Genomic DNA, 22,360 nt, shown 5'->3' on the forward strand with positions numbered 1-22,360 from the left:
ATATTCGTAGCAACAAAAATAAATTTCTTAATACAAAAATACCAACAATGCCCAAGGCTTTAGGATTGTTGCATGAGTTGATATGCTGGGTCTCATTAAGATTTCATGTAGCGCATCTATTGCTTCGTGGAATTTTGTGAAGTGCTTGTTGGTGTTAGTGAACCGTAGTGAAGCGCTTTTGTTATAGTGTGAATTTCAAGAGAGGAGTTATTTCTTTTGTGGAACAAAGTTCTAATTGTGCTGCAGATCTGCAATACAGGATTGATGAGAGCAACGTCAGGCCATGGCGACTGCAGAGAGACAAATTATTTGAATGTTCAAGTAGCAGGAAAGCAGTTAGTGGACCAAGGTGTCCCCGACATCATGCACTAGAAGTGATTTTAAATGAATTTGTTAAGGAACAGTGTCAAAAATTCCTGCCTGTGAACGCTGAAATTTTAAAAATTAAGGCATATGAAATTGCTAGAGAGCAAAAAATCGAAAATTTTAAGGCTAGTCACAGCTGGATTGGTCTATTTATGAAGAGCTGGGGTTTTTCACTTTGGAGGCAAACTTCAGTTGCACAGAAGCTGCCGAAAAATTACAAAGAAAAACTTGTGGAATTTCAACAGTTCATAATTAGGCGGCACACAGAAAAGCAATACCTTCTTTGTCAGATTTGGAAATGCTGACCAAACTCCCGTATATTTTGCAATGCCATCAAATTATATGGTTGATGCCAAAGGAAAGAAAGACATAAGTGTTCATACATCAGGGGATGTCTGTCATTCGTGCTTGCACAGCAGATGGACATAAATTACCCCTATTCATAGTTTTCAAACAAAAGACTTTATCGAAATTGGAAGTGTTTCCAAAAACTGTAATTGTACAAGCAAACAAAACTGGGTGGTTTTCGGAGGACATGGTGTTGTAATGGATTAGACGAGTGTGGAATTGTGTACGCAGATGTGTACGCAGGCCATACAACACCTGCAGTAAAACGAAAATTAGAGGAAAGCAGAATGGATTTGGCAGTAATTCCAGGCTGAATGAGGTCAATTCTGCAACCACTTGATGTCTGTTTGAATAAACCATTTAAGGACAAGCTTAAACGCATGCACACAGACTGGCTTTCGAAAAGCGACAGACAACTGACACCAATAGGACGTGTATAATGTGCAAGTTTGTCGCAAGTGTGCCAATGGATTTATGATGCATGGAAGTGTGTTCCAAATCAGACTGTGCAACAAGCATTTAAAACGCGTTTGATATCCAATGCACTAGATGGTACGGAGGACAATGCTCTGTATGAAGAAATGAGCAACAAAGAATCGAGTGATAGTGATTCAGAATCATCACTGATATTTTAAACATTTCATATAAGATGTATTAAAAACCAAATAAAATTTTGTTTTAAATTTCAGCGTTTGATTTCTAAGTTATTTTCATTCTTATTTCATAAGTGTTGCTACTCTGCATTGTACAGGATAGAAAAGTGTGGAGAGCTGCATCAAACCAGTCTACGGACTGAAGACAACAACAACACACACTGCATTTGAAGTCATCACTAAAAATCTACTACAAAAATCCGACTGGCAAGACTGTTTGGGATGTATGTCAATATGGCTAACTCTAAGTTCTGAATTTTTTCCTACCTGTGTCAAGAGATCGTTGCTAATAGGAACTTTTATGAATCGTGAATCACATGCAGTATTCTCTTCACCGTAAGAATAACACGAATGTAAACATTATGTCATGTATTCTTTCATGTTTGCTGCTATTTCATTTAAATCCTGTCTGCCTAATAAACTGTGAACCTAGAGTGAGACAACAGTAAACGCGGAAGAATACAGGGTAGTCTACTGATAGTGACCGGGCCAAATATCTCACAAAATAAGCATCAAACGAAAAAACTACAAAGAACGAATCTTGTCTAGCTTGAAAAGGGAAACCAGATGGCGCTATGGTTGGCCCACTAGATGGCGCTGCCATAGGTCAAACAGATATCAATTGTGTTTTCTTAAATAGGAACCCCCATTTTTTATTACGTATTCATGTAGTATGTAAAGAAATATGAATGTTTTAGTTGGACCACTTTTTTCACTTTGTGATAGATGGCACTGTAATAGTCACAAACGCATAAGTACGTGGTATCACGTAACATTCCGCCAGTGCGAATGGTGTTTGCTTCGTGATACATTACCCGTGTTAAAATGGACCTTTTACCAATTGCGGAAAAGGTCAATATCGTGTTGATGTACGGCTATTGTGATTGAAATGCCCAATGGGTGTGTGCTATGTATGCTGCTCGGTATCCTGGATGACATCATCCAAGTTTCCGGACCATTTGCTGGATAGTTACGTTATTTAAGGAAACAGGAAGTGTTCAGCAACATGTGAAACGTCAACCATGACCTGCAACAAATGATGATGCCCAAGAAGGTGTTTTAGCTGCTGTCACGGCCAATCCGCACATCAGTAGCAGACAAATGGTGCGAGAATCGGGAATCTCAAAAACATCAGTGTTGAGAATGCTACATCAACATCGATTGCACCCATACCATATATCTATGCATCAGGAAATGCATGGCGATGACTCTGAGTGTTGTGTACAGTTCTGACACTGGGCACAAGAGAAATTACGGGATGATGACAGATTTTTTGCAAGCATTCTATTTAGCAACGAAGCGTCATTCACCAACAGTGCTAACGTAAACCGGCATAATATGCGCTATTGGGCAATGGAAACTCCATGATGGCTGCGACAAGTGGAACATCAGCGGCCTCGGCGGGTTAATGTATGGTGTGGCATTATGGGAGGAAGGATAATCGGCCCCCATTTTATCGACGGCAATCTAAGCGGTGCAATGTATGCTGATTTCTTATGTAAAGTTCTACCGACGTTACTACAAGATGATTCACTGCATGACAGAATGGCGATGTACTTACAACGGCACATAGCTTGCATGCGGTTGAAGAGGTATTGAATAGCATATTTCATGACAGGTGGATTGGTTGTTGAAGCACCATACCACGGCCCGCACGTTCACCGGATCTGACGTTCCCAGGTTTCTTTCTGCGGGGAAAGTTGAAGGATATTTGCTGTCGTGATCCACCGACAACGCCTGACAACATGCGTTAGCGCATTGTCAATGCATGTGCGAACATTACAGAAGGCAAACTACTCACTGCTGAGAGGAATGTCATTACATGTATTGCCAAATGCATTGAGGTTGATGGACATCATTTTGAGCATTTATTGCATTAATGTGGTATTTACAGGTAATCATGCTTTAACAGCATGCGTTCTCAGAAATGATAAGTTCACAAAGGTACATGTATCACATTGGAACAACCGAAATAGAATGTTCAAACATACCTACGTTCTGTATTTTAATTTAAAAAAACCTACGTGTTACCAACTGTTCGTCTAAAATTGTGAGCCATATGTTTGTGACTATTACAGTGCCATCTACCCAAAACGAAAAAAGTGGTCCAACTAAAACATTCATATTTCTTTACATACTACACGAATATGTAATAAAAAATGGGGGTTCATATTTAAAAAAACACAGTTGATATCCGTTTGACCTATGGGAGCCCCATCTAGCGGGCCAATCATAGCGCCTTCTGGTTTCCCCCTTCAAGCTAGACAAGTTTTGTTCTTTGTAGTTTTTTCATTTGATGCTTATTTTGTGAGATATTTGGCCCAGTCGCGATCAGTGGACCACCCTATATACATATCATGTCATGTTTATAATCATATTATTCTTATGTTGAATAGTAATACAGTCAGAAATGAAGCACGGCAACTGACTAGATTTTTGAATCTAAGATGACAAATTTCTGTGCAGAATGTAATGTACTAAAGAGGTGTTTGGAAAGGTTTTCAAATGGAGAAAAGTGTTCACTAAATTCTCATTCAGAACATTTTCTATCATATGCAGTCTTTTATTTGGTTCTTGTTCATCCTTATCAAAGAAAGCAGTTGTGTAAGTAACTACAAATAGCAGTTGTGTATGTAACTACAAATAGCAGTCTCTTGCCATTGTTTCGTCAATGAGACAATTCCTCTCTTTTGTTTATTGTAAGTGGCGGTAGCGCGCACAAAAGCAAGCCATGCTGCGAGCGATGACAGGTCGTAAACACTCATTATCAGAATGCGACAAACAATGCAAGGCACATTACAATAATGCATTTTCGGCTTAGTGTAATGTAAACACCTATAACAAAGAGAACAGGACTTATCAGATCAAAGCAAAATAAGCAACTGATTGAAACCAGACAAAGCACGTGAAAAAGGAAAGGTACCAGTAGAAATATGGACGGAGCGCCTGACGCATAGCAATGACTACCTGGTAAAGCTTAAATGCTAAGCTTACGACTCGAACCAAACTACTGTAGCTGTATCTTCTTCCATTTGACCTAAATTGTGTCTCACGTTACAATGGACCACCTTTGTTTCGATTAGGAGGTGCGGTCTAAAACTTTTCTCTCCCCTTAAATTTCGAGTTTCAAATTTCAGGTGCGACTTAGATTTGGGAAAATCTTCTTTCCTTGATTTCGAGTCTCATTTTTCAGATGCGGCTTAGATTCGAGTAACTATGGTAGTCTATTGCATGCCACAATTATGTTTCAGGTTACAAACGTTGCTTGATGTGACAAAAATCTGCACGACAGCGTGGAACAACATTGCAAACTGCTCTACTGCCGGAACAACAGTGGACCACAGAATGTTCAGCTGTCATGACACAGCTCATGCACTGTTTGAAGATCACACATTGTGTCCCGTATTCTCAGACATGACAGTCAAATAAAAATACAAGCCTAGAGAATCACAGGTAATAAGTGATATTTAGATAAAGTGAACTGAATGGAATATTATGTGTGTATAAAAGATAATATAATGTGACTAACTAGATAACCATTTTATAGTAGTGTATAATTTTCTATTTGGTATAGAATATTTTATACCTTTTATGAAATGTGATGTAAATTGGAGGGTTTGTATAATTTTTGGAAGGGGTCAGTATTGTAGATTAAAACATCATTTACACCAACACATAAATCATGGCTAATACAAAACACACACCACACCTTTCAAACAACCCTCACAAGTAAGTGTGACTAGTTCTTCATCATTTGCTGTTCCATAAGGGTTGCTAAGATTTTCTTCGGGGACCTCAAGGCTGAAGGTGAGAACGTCCGTTCCGTAGGAGACGATTTAATACCACACCTCCTCCAGCTTCTCACTCAAATATCGGTGAGGTAGGGATCCTGGAACAGAGGGAAACATTCCATGTGGGAAAAATATATCTAAAAACAAACATGATGTGACTTACCAAACGAAAGCGCTGGCATGTCAATAGACACACAAACAAACACAAACATACACACAAAATTCAAGCTTTCGCAACCAACGGTTGCTTCGTCAGGAAAGAGGGAAGGAGAGGGAAAGACGAAAGGATGTGGGTTTTAAGAGAGAGGGTAAAGAGTCATTCCAATCCCGAGAACGGAAAGACTTACCTTAGGGGGAAAAAAGGACAGGTATACACTCACACACACACACACACATCCATCTGCACATACACAGACACAAGCAGACATTTGCCTTTGGAGGGAAGAAATGAAAGAGGAAACCGTCTGGTAGAATTTTGCACAGAGCATAAATTAATCATAGCTAATTCTTTGTTTAAGAATCATGAAAGAAGGTTGTATACATGGAAGAACCCTGGAGATACTAAAAGGTATCAGATAGATTATATAATGGTAAGACAGAGATTTAGGAACCAGGTTTTAAATTGTAAGATATTTCCAGGGGCAGATGTGGACTCTGACCACAATCTCTTGGTTATGAACTGTAGATTAAAACTGGAGAAACTGCAAAACGGTGGGAATTTAAAGAGATGGGACCTGGATAAACTGACTAAACCAGAGGTTGTAGAGGGTTTCAGAGAGAGCATAAGGGAACAATTAACAGGAATGAGGGAAAGAAATACAGTAGAAGAAGAATGGGTAGCTTTGAGGGATGAAGTAGTGAAGGCAGCAGACGATCAATTAGGTATAAAGATGAAGGCTGGTAGAAATCCTTGGGTAACAGAAGAAATATTGAATTTAATTGATGAAAGGAGAAAATAGGAGAAAATATAAAAATGCAATAAATGAAACAGGCAAAAAAAGAATACAAACGTCTCAAAAATGAGATCGACAGGATGTGCAAAACTGCTAAGCAGGGATGGCTAGAGGGCAAATGTAAGGATGTAGAGGCTTATCTCACTAGGGCTAAGATAGATACTGCCTACAGGAAAATTAGAGAGACCTTTGGAGAAAAGAGAACCATTTGCATGAATATCAAGAGCTCAGATGGAAACCCTGTTCTAAGGAAAGAAGGGAAAGCAGAAAGGTGGAAGGAGCATATAGAGGGTCTATACAGGGGCGATGTTCTTGAGGACAATATTATGGAAATGGAAGAGGATGTAGATGAAGATGAAATGGGAGATATGATAATGCGTGAAGAGTTTGACAGAGCACTCAAAGACCTGAGTCGAAACAAGGACCCGGGAGTAGACAACATTCCATTAGAACTACTGACGGCCTTGGGAGAGCCATTCCTGACTAAACTCTACCATCTTGTGAGCAAGATGTATGAGACAGGTGAAATACCCTCAGACTTCAAGAAGAGTATAATAATTCCAATCCCAAAGAAAGCAGGTGTTGACAGATGTGAAAATTACCGAACTATCAGTTTAATAAGTCACAGATGGTAAATACTAATGCGAATTCTTTACAGATGAATGGAAAAACTGGTAGATGTCAACCTCGGGGAAGATCAGTTTGGATTCCGTAGAAATGTTGGAACATGTGAGGCAGTACTGACCTTATGCTTTATCTTAGAAGAAAGATTAAGGAAAGGCAAACCTATGTTTCTAGCATTTGTAGACTTAGAGAAAGCTTTTGACAATGTTGGCTGGAATACTCTCTTTCAAATTCTGAAGGTGGCAGGGGTAAAATACAGGGAACGAAAGGCTATTTACAATTTGTACAGAAACGAGATGACAGTTATAAGAGTCGAGGGGCATGAAAGGGAAGCAGTGGTTAGGAAGGGAGTGAGACAGGGTTGTAGCCGCTCCCTGATGTTATTCAATCTGTATATTGAGCAAGCAGTAAAGGAAACGAAAGAAAAATTCAGAGTAGGTATTAAAATCCATGGAGAAGAAATAAAAACTTTGAGGTTCGCCGATGACATTGTAATTCTGTCAGAGACAGCAAAGGACTTGGAAGAGCAGTTGAATGGAATGGACAGTGTCTTGAAAGGAGGATATAAGATGAACATCAACAAAAGCAAAACGAGGATAATGGAATGTAGTCGAATTAAGCCGGATGATGCTGTGGGAATTAGATTAGGAAATGAGACACTTAAAGTAGTAAAGGAGTTTTGCTATTTGGGGAGCAAAATAACTGATGATGGTCGAAGTAGAGAGGGTATAAAATGTAGACTAGCAATGTCAAGGAAAGCGTTTCTGAAGAAGAGACATTTGTTAACATCGAGTATAGATTTAAGTGTCAGGAAGTCGTTTCTGAAAGTATTTGTATGGAGTGTAGCCATGTATGAGGAGGTATTGAATAGAATAGGGAAGAAGAGGAGTTTGTGGCACAACTTGACAAGAAGAAGGGACCGGTTGGTAGGGCATGTTCTGAGGCATTAACGGTCACAAATTTAGCATTGGAGGGCAGCGTGGTGGGTAAAAATCGTAGAGGGAGACCAAGAGATGAATACACTAAGCAGATTCAGAAGGATGTAGGTTGCAGTAAGTACTGGGAGATGAAGAAGCTTGCACAGGATAGAGTAGCATGGAGAGCTGCATCAAACCAGTCTCAGGACTGAAGACCACAACAACAATGCAGGACAATTCGGTTGACTTGTAAACATTCGAATATTGATGTGAGAAATGGTGAATATGTTATTTATGGAAGTTCAAATATACCAAGACTGAACTAAAAGTATACTTCGAGTACTAAGCTATTTCAAAAGTAGAGAGTGAGTCTTATAAATTCCTGTTAATCAGCAATATTCTTCAGAGAAGACGTTTTTGGAGATCGACGTAGCCAGATATCAAGAGAAGAAGATCGGCTGTACATACCAAGTAAGTCAACCGATGTGAGAGAGGTGTGAATTTTGCAATCCAACTTCGCATCGTTTCTTGCCATCACACATCGTTAGAACATCATTCCTATAAAGATGGGTGCCCATAGAGTATATATAGTTTTCCGTCTACACTGGCTGAAGTAGCAAAATTTTAATTATAGCCACCCTGTTTTCAAATGAAACTATTACTAATAACACTGCATGATATTAATTTTTGCCAAACAGCAAGATTTAAAAGAAAGTGGGTATGTTGATGTTAGAAATGCATTTAAGCAAATTCAGAGACTTTTACCTAATTACCATAACTAACTGGTCTCTGACCATCTGAATGAGTTTCTGAACATTCTGAGGTACTGTCAGTTACCTTTAATGAATGGCAGATAATTACACATTTTGCAAACAGTAGCTAATTTATGTGGATTTCTTACTCAGCATCTTTAACTAATGTGACATCTGTTTTGAAGGACAAAATTTCTAATCTTCATCTTGTGCTGTGACTGACAGTCTAACATGGGTTTTCAAGCAGTGAGCACATCACTTTTAAGATCATCACTCATAGCACTAGGTCAGTTATCAGAATAATGTGTATAAAAAGGCAAATGTCAACCATAGGGGTTATCTGACACTTCAAATGGCTCTAAGCAGGCCCCTAGACTTAGAACTACTTAAACCTAACTAACCTAAGGACATCACACACATCCATGCCTGAGGCAGGATTCGAACCTGTGATGGTTGCAGCAGCACAGTTCCAGACTGAAGCACCCAGAACTGCTCGGCCAAGTGGCTAGCATCAGACACTTCACCATCTACCAGTCACACTGGTAAAAACTCATACACCACCATACATTATCCTCAAACAAAGTCTGATGATTCTGTCTTTTAAACAACTATGTGGTTATATATCACTTGTTGAGATAGTTGCAGCTAATGGCCAAGATTATTTTAAAACTACTACTCAAGTTTTTAGACAGAGTTGCCTGATGTCAAACTAGGTTAATGGTTGTGATGTTACCTTTTGATTTGAATGTTTATCCACCAAATTTAGTGGATTAATTCTTAATATAACTTCAATTACTTCAGTACATTGATTTCATAACAGGATGTATAATGAGAAGTACTTAAAACAATCCGTATTACATAAAAATATTTCATCAATCTTTATTTGCAAGATAAAATTTTTTTAGTGTATTGTTACACCATATGGTAAAACAGTTCCATTATCTCCAGTTTCACACAATGCATCGAAATTTAGAATATGCACAATTATATACAAATACAATGTACAAATTAGAATAAAACATCTACAATAAATATGTTTTAGAACTGTTTTTAATTTCATAGAATATATAACGAGGTAAAACAGGCGTCATAATTTTATTTAAAAATATGTCTGTATTACAACAAAGAAACATCTTTAAGGTCTTTTATGCATTTCCTTCATAAGTACAGTGCAGGTGAAGAATATACAATAACCAGCTTGAGCACATATAGGCCATACTATATTTCCCAATTTAAGTTAATGGTTGCATAAAAAAAGACTCACACACACTATAGAAAGTATATGGTGTACTTAAGTGAATTATAAAACATAATGACAACTAATGATGCCATTTTGAATAATCTGTAACACAGAAAAGTAAAATGAAAGACAACATAATTGTAACATATTACATTATTACATGTAACTTTGTGTTGCTTTCAGGCTCATGTCTCACTGAAACACAGCATGAACTGCAAAGAGTCACATTTATTTTCAATTGTATGATCACTTGAATATTGTTCATCTAACAAAAGTCTTTTTATCTTAATAAATCAGAGACCATCTAAGGATCTGTCTACAATCACAGCTCATCAATGTGTTTTACAAATTTTCCCGTAGGCTGTTCATTTTGGTTGGATACAGTAGAATCAGGAATCTTACTTTCATGAGCACTTTCTTCTGTCCGTACAGGATCTTTATCACTATGGTGAGAAAGAGGAGATGTTGCAGATGAAGGGTCAGATGGAAGTTCTATATTATTAATCTCACCAGCTGCAGCTAAGCTTGCTATTTCAGCAAGCAACCAAGCTGCCTGAGCACGTGTGGATCCAGGTTCACGAGCCAGCAGTTTACGATATAAGTCCATGGTTGCTGCTGATGGCGGTGGTACACCTTGTTCTGCGCCAACCACTCGAGCCAACACAGCATTGCGCAACTGTGTCCACTGCATCTCGGAAGGACTAGGTGGGCTTGGACTTGGTGCTACATCTTCTGCCTGATCAGTTTCTGATTTTAAGTCCAAATCTGCCTCTTCTTTTTTCCGAGAGATCCTAATCACTTCTGCACCACCATTATTAGTATGAACGGTAGCACGGAAGTCAGATGATTCAGATTTGGTTATAGCTTCCTAAAAGCAAGAAAGAGCATTCTTATTAACTGCCATTTTTATTATTAGGGTAGTGAATATTAAACATGACAGAAACTACCTGATGGTTTACCTTAAACATAATGACAAGACCAAGTAAAAAGAAGTACTTTTTTACCATCAGTCTTTTGATCAGTTTGATGCTATCATCTTTTCCTAGCCTGTGCTAATCTTTTTGACCCTATGTAACTACTACAGCCAACATCTTCTATAATCTGTTTTGCACACTCCAGCCTTTGCTATTTATTTTAGCCGATTATTGTTCCTTCCAGTGTCAAGTTAATTATTTGTAGATACTGTAGTACATGTCACACTAGCCTGTCTCTTCTTCTAGAAACAGTCTTTTATAGAATTCTTTCCCCAACTGGTATTTTAAGAACAACTTCATTTAATACTTTACCTGTTCACTTAGTTTTTCAAATGGTTCCAATTTCTTCCTCTGCGAATTCCTGTACTGTCATACAATACAGTGTTCGAAATGTACACTTTCAGGCACTTCTTCTTCATGTCAATATCTGATATGAGTGAAAATTGAATGATCATATGATACCAGAAGCAAACTTTCGTAGCCTTTAGCAATCTTTCTTGTCTCAGTCATCCTGTCTCATGCTCTCAATTTTGATGTTACAACAATTTATTATTCTTCTTTCTACTACTCTTCTTGAGCATAGTTTTTGCTTTACTCATGGTTAAGCCATATTCTGTGCTAAGTATACTGTCCACTACTTTCAGCAAATCGTCTTGTCTCCCTTACATTTGGACAGATGGACTACATCATCTGTGAACTTTGGCAATGACATCAGTTCCTCTTGAACTTTTATTCCTTTTCTGAATCTTTCTTTCACTTCTTTTCATTGCTTTTATCATGTACAAGTTGAATGACAGTGGCGATAAGCTGCTACCATGCCTTTTATCTCAACATTAACTTGTTTTTCTTGACCTTCCACTTTTATTATTCCTAACTGAATTTTGCCGATGTCACAGAGTATTTACCTGGATCTGTAATTTTACCCTGAACCATTAGAACTGTGACCATCTTATCCCACTGCACATTGTCAAAGGCATATTTCAGGTACACAAATACTGGGAAGGTTTTCTGGCTTCTTTTTATTCTTCTTTACAATCTGCCTTCTGCAACTAAATGAAGAGAAAGAGTTGCTGCTCTGGTATCTTTTTTAACAAAATTGTTCTTCCTTCATTAAGTCTTCAATTTTTCTTTCTACTCTTCATGTTTATGCACAGGCATCATCTTTGGTGAAAGAATGCTCTTTTTAAAATCCAATGGTAAGTCACCCTATACAGATTTTTGAAAATTGAATTAACTTCCAGTTCCTGCACTTCCTAAAAGTTCATCAACTCCTGTTGTCTTGTTTGAGCTTAGATTATTCAATACTCTGATCACTTCCCTAAAGCACCTATTTCTTCCACATACCACCTTTCTCTGGCTCTTTTCTCACACTTTGGGGCAGTTTCTTTCCTTCATACAGGCATCTGATGGCCTCCTGCCATATATACACACTTTCTTTGGCAGTTAAAATGGTTTTCCATCTGATCCTTGTAGGTTAACACCTTTACAGTTTACTTCTCTAATCTATACCTATTTTTCTTGTACACTTTCTTCCTTAAATCATGATTTTCTCAACATCTTTAAATGTCTCCCTCATCCTTTATGATTTAGCCTGTTTGCTCTTCCTATTAATCTTACTTCTAAGCAATTTATACTGCTGCCTTTCTACCCCATTCATAAGATATACATGTTTCCTTTTTTGATCTATAAGCTCATGTATTTCCTGAGCCATCAGTGGCTTCTTCACCTCTGCTTCTGATATACTTACACTGCCCTGACCTATCCCAATTAATTCCTTTTTATTATACTCCTTTCTTCTTCTATTGAACTACTCTTGATGTTCCTACTTAGTATAATGTCACTGCTTAACAGAATTTTCACATTGCTCATTCTGAGATAAATTTTCGTATTCTAATCTAAGCAATGGCTGATACTGAATCCAGGATACTTGTCCCCTGAAGTACTAGTCAAAGAGATGAATCCCTGAACCATGGAGCCTGTATAAAACACAGTTAGCTTTCTCAAACATACAAGTACCTGTAAAATATAAAAAACAAAAGTCCACTTCATTTTGATACTATAGATAGGTTCTACTGTTCTGTTCCAAGATTTTAAAACAAGGTGAAGGAGAAGGTCATATTAGAGTGTTATACAGTCTTTATTGTCCTATAGCAACAACTCAAAAAAGTTTCCATAATTACTCTGGGGGAAAAAAGAGGGAAAAACACACTCACTCACTCTCTCTCTCTCTCTCTCTCTCTCTCTCTCTCTCTCTCTCTCTCTCTCTCTCACACACACACACACACACACACACACACACACAGAGAGAGATTTGTGCGACATAAATGAAATTGGTAGGCATGTTTCAAATTTTGTACCAGTTGCATAAGAGTGGCACTAGTAGTGCCACTATGCCACTATGAGGATGTAAATCAGGTTTGCTTTAAACACATGCTGTAATTGTTGTGAGCATTAATTACCTTTGAGAATGGACATAGTGAGCTGATGTTAGTCAAGAATGTCTTAAGGGTGATAAAGATGCCATTGTCAACACTCACTGAGTTTGAACAAGGTCGTGTTATTGGGCTAGAAGAAGTTGGATGGTCTTTGTGCAGTACTGCAGAAAGACTCGGCAGGACAGTAACCACTGTACATGACTGCTGGCAGTGGTGGTCACGAAAATGTACTGCTGCTAGGAGACAAGGCTCCAGACGGCCACATGACACTTCTGAGAGGGATGACCATCGTGTTATGCGTATGGCTCTGGCACATCATACTGCATCTGCAGCAGCAATTTAAGCAACAGTCTGAACCACATTGACACCACGAACTGTTACAAATCAGTTACTGCAAGGACAGTTCCGTGTTTGATGCCCCACAGCGTACATTCCACTGACCCCAAACCACCACCATTTGTGACTTCAGTGGAGTCAAGCAAGAGCTCATTGGAGAGCAGGGTGGAGATCTCTTATTTGATATACCTATTTAACCTCCAGTATTTTACTGGAGGAACATGTTTCAAAAGCTTCTGTTCTCTTCTTGTCTATACTCTCCATCATCCAGATTTCATACACATAATTTCTGAAAAAAGACTTTCTTAACATTTAAATTTTATATTTGATGTTAATGTATTTCTCTTTTCTAGAAAATATTTCCTTCTTACTGTCAGTATACATTCTCTATCTTCTTTACTTCTGCTGTAAGCTAATTTGCTAACCAACTATCGAAAGTCATCTACTAATTTTAGTGTCCCATTTCCTACCGTAATTCCCTAAGCCACACGATTTTTAATTCAACTGTACTTATTCACCCTTGTTTTACTTTTATTGATGTCCTTTTCACAGCCTCTTTTCAAGGCACTATCTATTCTGCTCAACTGATCTTCCAAGTCTTTTCCTATCTCTGGCAGAATTACTTCTCCTTGAACTTCAATTCTTTTTCCAATTTTTTCTTGATTGCCTTTACTGCCTTCTCTATGCATACATTCAATAACTTGGGTTGTAGACTTCAACCCTGTCTCACTCCTTTCTCGTAACTTGAGTCTGGTATCTGTACAGGTTGCAGAGAAAACCTTCCTGTGTTCTATTGCTGATAACTTCTGAATATCAAAGAATACATTTTAGTCAATATTGTCAAAAGCTTTTCCTAAAATTACAAATACAGTCTTGTTTTTCTTCACTACATCTTAGCTGTAGGGTCAATACTACCTCTCATGTTCCTACAATTCTCTGAAACTGATCTTCCCACAGATCAGCTTCTATCTGTCATTCCAGTCTTCTGTAGATAATTCATATTAGCGTTTTGCAATCATGACTCATTAAACTGATGCATGTCTTCAGCGCCTGCCTACTTTGGCATTGGTATTAACACATTCTTCCTGAAGTCTTTTGTATCCTACACACTAGGTGGAACAGTTACATGACGAAAGTGCAAATTTTTCCATTTCACACTGTTATTTATTTAAACTTTTACTTTGTTTCACAACTGGTTTTGGTTTTTTAAGGATACAGGGTATTTATAAATGGTGGAAAAATCGAAATTTTTTTATGACTTTATTAAATTCTATAGTCTTCCTGATTACATTGATATATACATTATAGGGTTTCAAATGAAAAATGACCTATATACATGAAATTTTAAAGTTACGGTCATGTATGCTGCCACGCCCCCTTTATTTCTGTTACAGAAACCAGTATTATTTCGAAAAGAACAGTGAACTTTCTGTTTCCAGCTAATATATGTATGACACATTCTATATGTTGGTAACAGTGCAGGTTTCTAGTATTCGTAAATGATTATCTTTGCTAGTATCTACTTTTGTTCACTGCAGCAGTTTGTTCATGTGTTACTGAATGATTGTTGCCCAAGTGCTACATAAATTTGTGGGAGTACATATCCTTTAGTGTGCAATAAATATGAACTATGCCACGAATCAAGAAATTCAATAAAAGGATATTCCATGGTAACACAGGTGCCTGATGTTACCAAGACTACTGATATGCCAGGTAATCAAGTTTTGTCATTTGACCTAACTGTGTGAAACTCAAAGATAGAGGCAAGTTATAAATTCAAAGGTTTGGTCTTAAAATATTTTCAAATGTTCAGTCTTGCAAGTTTTCTGTCATTAAATGCTGCTTTCGCTTTCACAGTGGTTGCTGTGTGCAATAAATGCCAACTCATCTCTTGGTTTGGATTCCAAATTAAATTAAAGATCATGTTACAACTGGCTGGGCAAGTCAGTTCACAGATCATAGATGGCCACAACTTCCAATAAGATAACGTCTAGTGAACAACATAGTGTTCAGATGACACTTTTCATTGCTGGGGTCTTCAGTCTGAAGATTGGTTTACTGCAGCTCTCCATGCAACTCTATCCTTCGCAAATTTCTTTACCTCTGAATAAATACTGAAACATAATCAATTTCTCTTAATTATTATGTCAGCACATCTCCTGAGGTAGGTGGTCTATAAAAGCATAAGATTACTATGTTTGATCAATCTTTGGTGCTTATGTTGATCCAAAGTAGTTCACTCTCCAATCTGTGATACATTCACTATCTACTAATGCACTGGTTTTGGCAATAAATTCACCATAATGATTTATGCCTAACCCTCCGTGTGACATACATTCCAATCTGTACTTAAGATTCTGCTGCTACTCACATCTAGGTTTTCCTAGGCCATCACATCCAATCCTGGAACTGCTGATCTCTCCAAAAAACAACTTAGGAAAACACCTCCTGTCACCCAGTATTATCATGATTTTGAATGTGTTAAATCACCTACTTTGACAAGGCTAAGACTTCCTAAGATAAAGTCCTTAAATTAGGTCCTTTCTGTCTGACATTCTGGACACCACACCAAAAATAGCTTTTCATTGTTCCCCTAAGTTCTATAATATCCTGGTCAGACCCAATGCTGCTCCTGCACCAATTTCCTTAGACGCCGGCTCCTACCCGTGTGACTGCCCCCACTGTAACACTTGCCCTATGCAACCTCTTACCACCACCTATACCAGCCCAGTAAATGGCAAAACATATACTATCAAAGGGACAGCCACCTGTGAAATGACCCATGTTGTGTACTGCCTGACACACAAACACTGCTCTGCCTCCTACACTGGTACAACTATTATTAAATTTCATCAGTGTCCTGTGGATCATGCTGTATAACATGACAGTCATGACCTCAGTGCCTCTTTTACCACATGTGCCATCTGAATTCTCCCTGCTGACATCAGTTTCTCAGAACACCACAGGTAGGAACTGGCATTACTAAATGTGCTTAGTACTCACCATCCATGTGGCCTACATTTATGTTAATTTCTTTGGTCTCAGCATTTATTTTCAGTAACTACTCCTTTTCTTTGCTCACTTTTAGTTTTCTGTATATTTTATTTTCTGACTGTCTATCTTTCCCTGACCTCCACCTCTACAACATAACAATGCACTTGGCTTTCTGCCCTTGCTAACTCTTGCATGAGGTTTTGTCCGTAATCTTTGTCTTGGTTACTGCACTAAAAAATTCGTTCAAATGGATCTGAGCACAATGGGACTTAACATTTGAGGTCATCAGTCCCCTAGAACTTAGAACTACTTAAACCTAACTAACCTAAAGACATTACACACATCCATGCCTGAGGCAGGATTCGAAGCTGCGACCGTAGCGGTCGCGCGGTTCCAGACTGAAGCACCTAGAACTGCTTGGCCACACCGGCCGGCTCTTACTGCTTTACCTTACACCTTTATGTTCTAACATTTTCTAATCTCACCCTTGCAGCCCCCAACAATCAGTCTTTCCTTCTCATCCCATTTGGTAAGACTCCTGTGACACATGGTTCTAGCTGAATTTTCCCTAATTCTCCCCATTTCCTAAGCCTTGCCAGTCCTTTTCCTTCATCCCTCTTTTTTCTCCTTCAACCCTCATGCCAGAAGAAGGAGCCTCTGGCTCCAAAAGCGTGCACATTTCCATAACTTTTTTGTGTGCTTTCTCCTGCCACCCCACTTGGCAAATATACTTTTTATCTATCCAACTATAAGTCCCATCTCAGGCTTAATTCAGTGATCATATTTTCATGATTTTTGCATAGGAACAAGATTACTCCATAGCCATAACACCATGTCTGCTATCTGTTTTGCCTGGACCTCTTCAGATCAGCATGCTATCTCTTTATCTGTTGAAATCTACCTATATAAATCCATTCACACTAAAGAGCCGCTCTGATACAGTCTTGGTATCTGTGGATGGTGCATCTACAGTGGTGATCAACCTCTTGCCCACTATGCTGGAGGTCTAAGGCTTTCATAGGCAGGCATTATCTTCCAAATCTAGTCCACAAACAGATCTCCCATGCAGTATCCACACACAGTGTTAGTGAACTGCTTATAGATGTTGACTCTGATATTACTGGAATATCAGAGCACCACTTAAAGACTGTGATAATTTAGCGGCTTTCTTTATTGGGATACAGATCATCCACCTATTTTTCAAGGAGCTTTTTATAGAGTGGAGCAGTGGCCATATATGTGAGAAACAGTATTCCATTTGAATCTATTGACATTTCAAAATACTGCACTGAACAGATCACTGAATACTGTGCAGGAGCAGTTGAACATGGCAAAACAAAACTTTTAATCATAATTATCTATAGGTTCCCTAACTCTGATTTCAAGAAATTTCTGTTCAAGCTAGAGTGTTCTTGATTCATGTATAGAAAGTACTAAAAATTAGTTGTATGTGATGGTTTTATGAGTGACTGTGCAAAGAAAAAATGTTGAAGATCTCTTAAATTCATATCATCTGATACAGGCTGATTCCAGGTTGTCATATAACTCTCTTAGGAAACATCTTTCAAAGACTGCTATCTGAAGTACACCTCTGTGATAGGACTTTCTCTGCAATATATCCTATGTCCCCGTAACCCTCCTGGCCTCAACCTTTGTTTGTCATTGTCCTCTCACATCCAGTTCCTTCTCTGTTCCCACTCCAGCACTACATAGCCCTCATTCCCCCATTGCAACCAGTCTTTTTACTTATCTTCTTTTCCGCTATCTCCCCCACCCTCCCCACCTCTCTGCTGCCACCTGTCTAACCTCCCGACTGCACGTAGCTACCCTACCCTCTTTCCACCTCACCCCAACATGCGCCCCAACAGCACGCCACTGTCCGCCCAACAGCACGCCACTGTCCGCCACCCCTACCCTACTATCCCTCCCCTCCCCATCCCTACCTCCTCCTTACCCCACCCAATAACCACTCCCATCATGCACTGGTGCTGCAGCTTGCAGTGTGGCCTCAATTGCCACAGACTGCTGTTTTTTTTTTTTTTTTGTGTGTGTGTGTGTGTGTGTGTGTGTGTGTGTGTGTGTGTGTGTGTGTGTCATCTAATTTTGATGAAGGCCTTACTGGCCAAAGGCTAATTTGTGGCCGTCTTTTTGTTGTGCCTATCTGTGACTCAGCATCTTTGCCATGTGGTGAGTAGCAATTTCCTTTTCACAATATTGCTACATTCCATCCTGGATTTTCCATTTTTTTTATTCCTGCACTTATCTTGTTGGTTTAAGCACTGTGTCAATATTATATCTTCTGAGAATTATGCTGATGCACTCTCTGAATGGTTTTGAGAATGGGAGGAAAACTCTGCACGTTTAGCTGGTTCTTTTCCTTTACAGGTTCCAGACCTTTCGAAGTTCTAGATCTTTTAGGGTGCAGTGTCCTGTTAATCTCTTTGTCAGAGTAATCATTTCTTCTAAAGGCAGTTCTTAAATGACAGAGCTCCTCCTCCAAATACTGTGATTCACAAATTCTTTTAGCCCACACCAATTTTTTGATCACTCCTCTTTTCTGCTTGGGATGGTGGCTGGAATTTCTATGAAGATATCTGTATATCTGTCTGTGGGAGTGGGATTTCTGTAGACTATGTTCGCTACAGTTCCATTGCGTTTTCCCAGTATTTGTATATCCACAGAAGAAATTTGACCTGTCTGTCTTTTTTTCCCACAATGAACTTTGTATTAGGATTAACATCATCCTAAGATTTAGATATTGTAAGTGTTCTTTTTCTCCATGAGGCTACATAATGAAAGAATCAACAACATACCAAAACCGTGATGGTTTCCTCCTTGCCATCTGAAGAGCTGCTTGATGTGAGGCAATGTTTAAAAAGTTCTGCCATAACTAGAACATTACATCATTGGGAGGAACCATAGTGAACAGTAGTACAGTAATCCCACAGGTCAGACAATCAATAGCACTAATAACAGATTTTAATGGAATGCCAAGACTGTGAATTTTTGGTAAACCATACAATCTCGGTTGGCGACATTTCTGATTTGATGGGACCCTTCTTGTCAATGGGAGAAATAAAATAGGCTTTTATTAGCCTGTTCATATTCTAATGGTTCTAATATGTACCAAATTTTAATTTATCTTATGCTGCACAATGTACATAAATTACTACTCGAAAGGTACCTGAAGTAAGTGATAGTTTGACATGAAAAGTAGTCTACTTTGCTTATTTTCATTACAATGTCATATGGTATTATCTCTTGGGGTAACTCTTCCCATTCTCAAAGGATATTTTTGGCTCAGACACGGACAGTTCGGGCAATAGTGGTGTCTGTTGAGAGGGCAGACAAACGTGTGGTTCCTGAAGAGGGGCAGCAGCCTTTTCAGTGGTTGTAGAGGTAACAGTCTGGATGATTGACTGATCTGGCCTTGTAACACTAACCAAAACGGCCTTGCTGTGCTGGTACTGCGAATGGCTGAAAGCAAGGGGAAACAACAGCCGTAATTTTTCCTGAGGGCATGCAGCTTTACTGTATGATTAAATGATGATGGCATCCACTTGGGTAAAATATTCCAGAGGTAAAATAGTCCCCCATTTGGATCTTCGGGCGGGGACTACTCAAGAGTACGTCGTTATCAGGAGAAAGAAAACTGGCGTTCTACGGATCGGAGCGTGGAATGTCAGATCCCTTAATCGGGCAGGTAGGTTAGAAAACTTAAAAAGGGAAATTGATAGGTTAAAGTTAGATATAGTGGGAATTAGTGAAGTTCGGTGGCAGGAGGAACAAGACTTTTGGTCAGGTGAATACAGGGTTATAAATAGAACTAAATAGAAACCTAGTTCCAACAGGGAATCATATAGCGCTCTTAGAAAAAAGTGTTCCAAGACCGTTACCTGAAATGCTCCTCCATGATACTGACAAGAGGGAGATTGACTTAATAATTAAATCACTAAAGACCAAGAACTCTCATGGATATGACAGGGTATCTAGCAGAATACTCAAGTATTGTTCAATGTATGTTAGCCCAGTACTTAACCATATCTGTAACTTTTCCTTTAGGAGTGGTCGGTTTCCTGACCGATTACATCTACATCTACATTGATACTCCGCAAGCCACCCAACGGTGTGTGGCGGAGGGCACTCTGTACTCTGTAGTGAAGCCACTTTATAAAAAGGGAGACAGGGATAATGTTGACAACTTTAGACTTATTTCTATGCCGTCGGTGTTTGCTAAAGTTATCGAGAAGATTGTATATACAAGGTTACTGGAGCATTTAAATTCACATAATCTGCTGTCAAATGTACAGTTTGGTTTTAGAAATGGTTTAACAACTGAAAATGCTATATTCTCTGTGAGGTGTTGGACAGATTAAATAAAAGGTTGCGAACGCTACGTGTTTTCTTTGATTTAACGAAGGCTTTTGACTGTGTTGACCACAAAATATTACTGCAGAAGTTGGACCATTATGGAGTAAGGGGAGTAACTTACAATTGGTTCGCCTCTTACTTTAAGAACAGAAAGCAGAAGGCAATTCTCTGCAATACTGAGAGTGGTAGTGATGTTCAGTCGCAATGGGACACTGTTAAGTGGGGCGTTATGACATGCCTTCTAGTATTACATGTGATTCAAAAATATTTCTGTTTGCTGATGACACCAGCTTGGTAGTGAAGGATCTTGTGTGTAATACTGAAACAGTATCAAATAATGTAGTTCATGAAATAAGTTTGTGGCTTGAGGAAAACAATTTGATGCTAAATCACAGTAAGACTCAGTTTTTACAGTTTCTAATTCACAATTCAACAAGAACCGATATTTTGATCAGACAGAATGGGAATATTATAAGCGAGACAGAACAGTTCAAGTTCCTAGGCGTTCGGATAGATAGCAAGCTGTTGTGGAAAGCCCACGTCCAGGATCTTGTTCAGAAACTAAATGCTGCTTTATTTACCATTAGAACAGTATCTGAAATAAGTGACAGTTCAACATGAAAAGTAGTCTACTTCGCATATTTTAATACACTTATGTCGTATGGTATTATTTTTTGGGGTAATTCTTCTGATTCAAAAAGGGTATTTTTGGCTCAAAAACGGGCTGTTCGAGCTATATGTGGTATAAGTTCGAGAACCTCTTGTCGACCCCTATTCAATAGTCTGGAAATTATGACATTGCCCTCACAGTATATATTTTCTTTAATGTTGTTTGTTGTTAGCAATATTAATCTATTCCCAAGAGTTAGCAGCTTTCACTCAGTTAATACTAGGCAGAAATCAAATCTGCATGTGGAATGCACTTCCTTGACTCCTGTGCAGAAAGGAGTGCAGTATTCTGCTGCATCCATTTTCAATAAACTACCACAAGAACTCAAAAATCTTAGCAGTAGCTCAAACTCTTAAGTCTAAACTGAAGAGTTTCCTCATGGCTCACTCCTCCTATTCTGTCGAGGAGCTCCTGGAAGAGCTAAAAAATTAAGCAAATTCCAGTGTTACATTGTTGATTTTCTTTATTTAAACTTAAGACTTATCGCCTAATATGTTTTTTATATTTAATTTTATCTGTTTCTACTATCATGTTATAATTTCATGTATTGACTCGTTCCATGACCATGGAGATTTCTCATTAATTTGGTCCCACGGAAAAATAAATAAATAAATAAATAAATAAAAATAAATAAATACAAAATCAAATAGGGGCAATGCAGGAGTAGGTTTAATAATGAATAAAAAAATAGGAGTGTGGGTAAGCTACTACAAACAGCATAGTGAATGCATTATTGTGGCCAAGATAGACACGAAGCTCACGCCTACTACAGTAGTACAAGTTTATATGCCAACTAGCTCTGCAGATGATGAAGAAATTGAAGGAATGTATGATGGGATAAAAGAAAATATTCAGGTACTGAAGGGAGGCGAAAATTTAATAGTCATGGGTGACTGGAATTCAACAGTAGGAAAAGGAAGAGAAGGAAACGTAGTA

General features: G+C 38.5%; 1 protein-coding gene across 1 annotated transcript in view; it reads right to left on the bottom strand.

Moving 5' to 3' along the window:
• Positions 1 to 9,258: 9,258 nt before the first annotated feature.
• LOC124796335 (ER degradation-enhancing alpha-mannosidase-like protein 3) overlaps positions 9,259 to 22,360 on the bottom strand; it is a 228,558-nt gene continuing 215,456 nt past the window's right edge. Inside the window, exon 19 of the mRNA XM_047260471.1 lies at positions 9,259 to 10,512. Coding sequence (XP_047116427.1) covers positions 9,967 to 10,512 — 546 coding nt within the window. The 3' untranslated portion in view covers positions 9,259 to 9,966. The remainder of the gene's footprint in view (positions 10,513 to 22,360) is intronic.

This window comes from Schistocerca piceifrons, chromosome 4 (genome assembly GCF_021461385.2).
Source record: "Schistocerca piceifrons isolate TAMUIC-IGC-003096 chromosome 4, iqSchPice1.1, whole genome shotgun sequence".
Lineage (NCBI taxonomy): Eukaryota > Metazoa > Arthropoda > Insecta > Orthoptera > Acrididae > Schistocerca > Schistocerca piceifrons.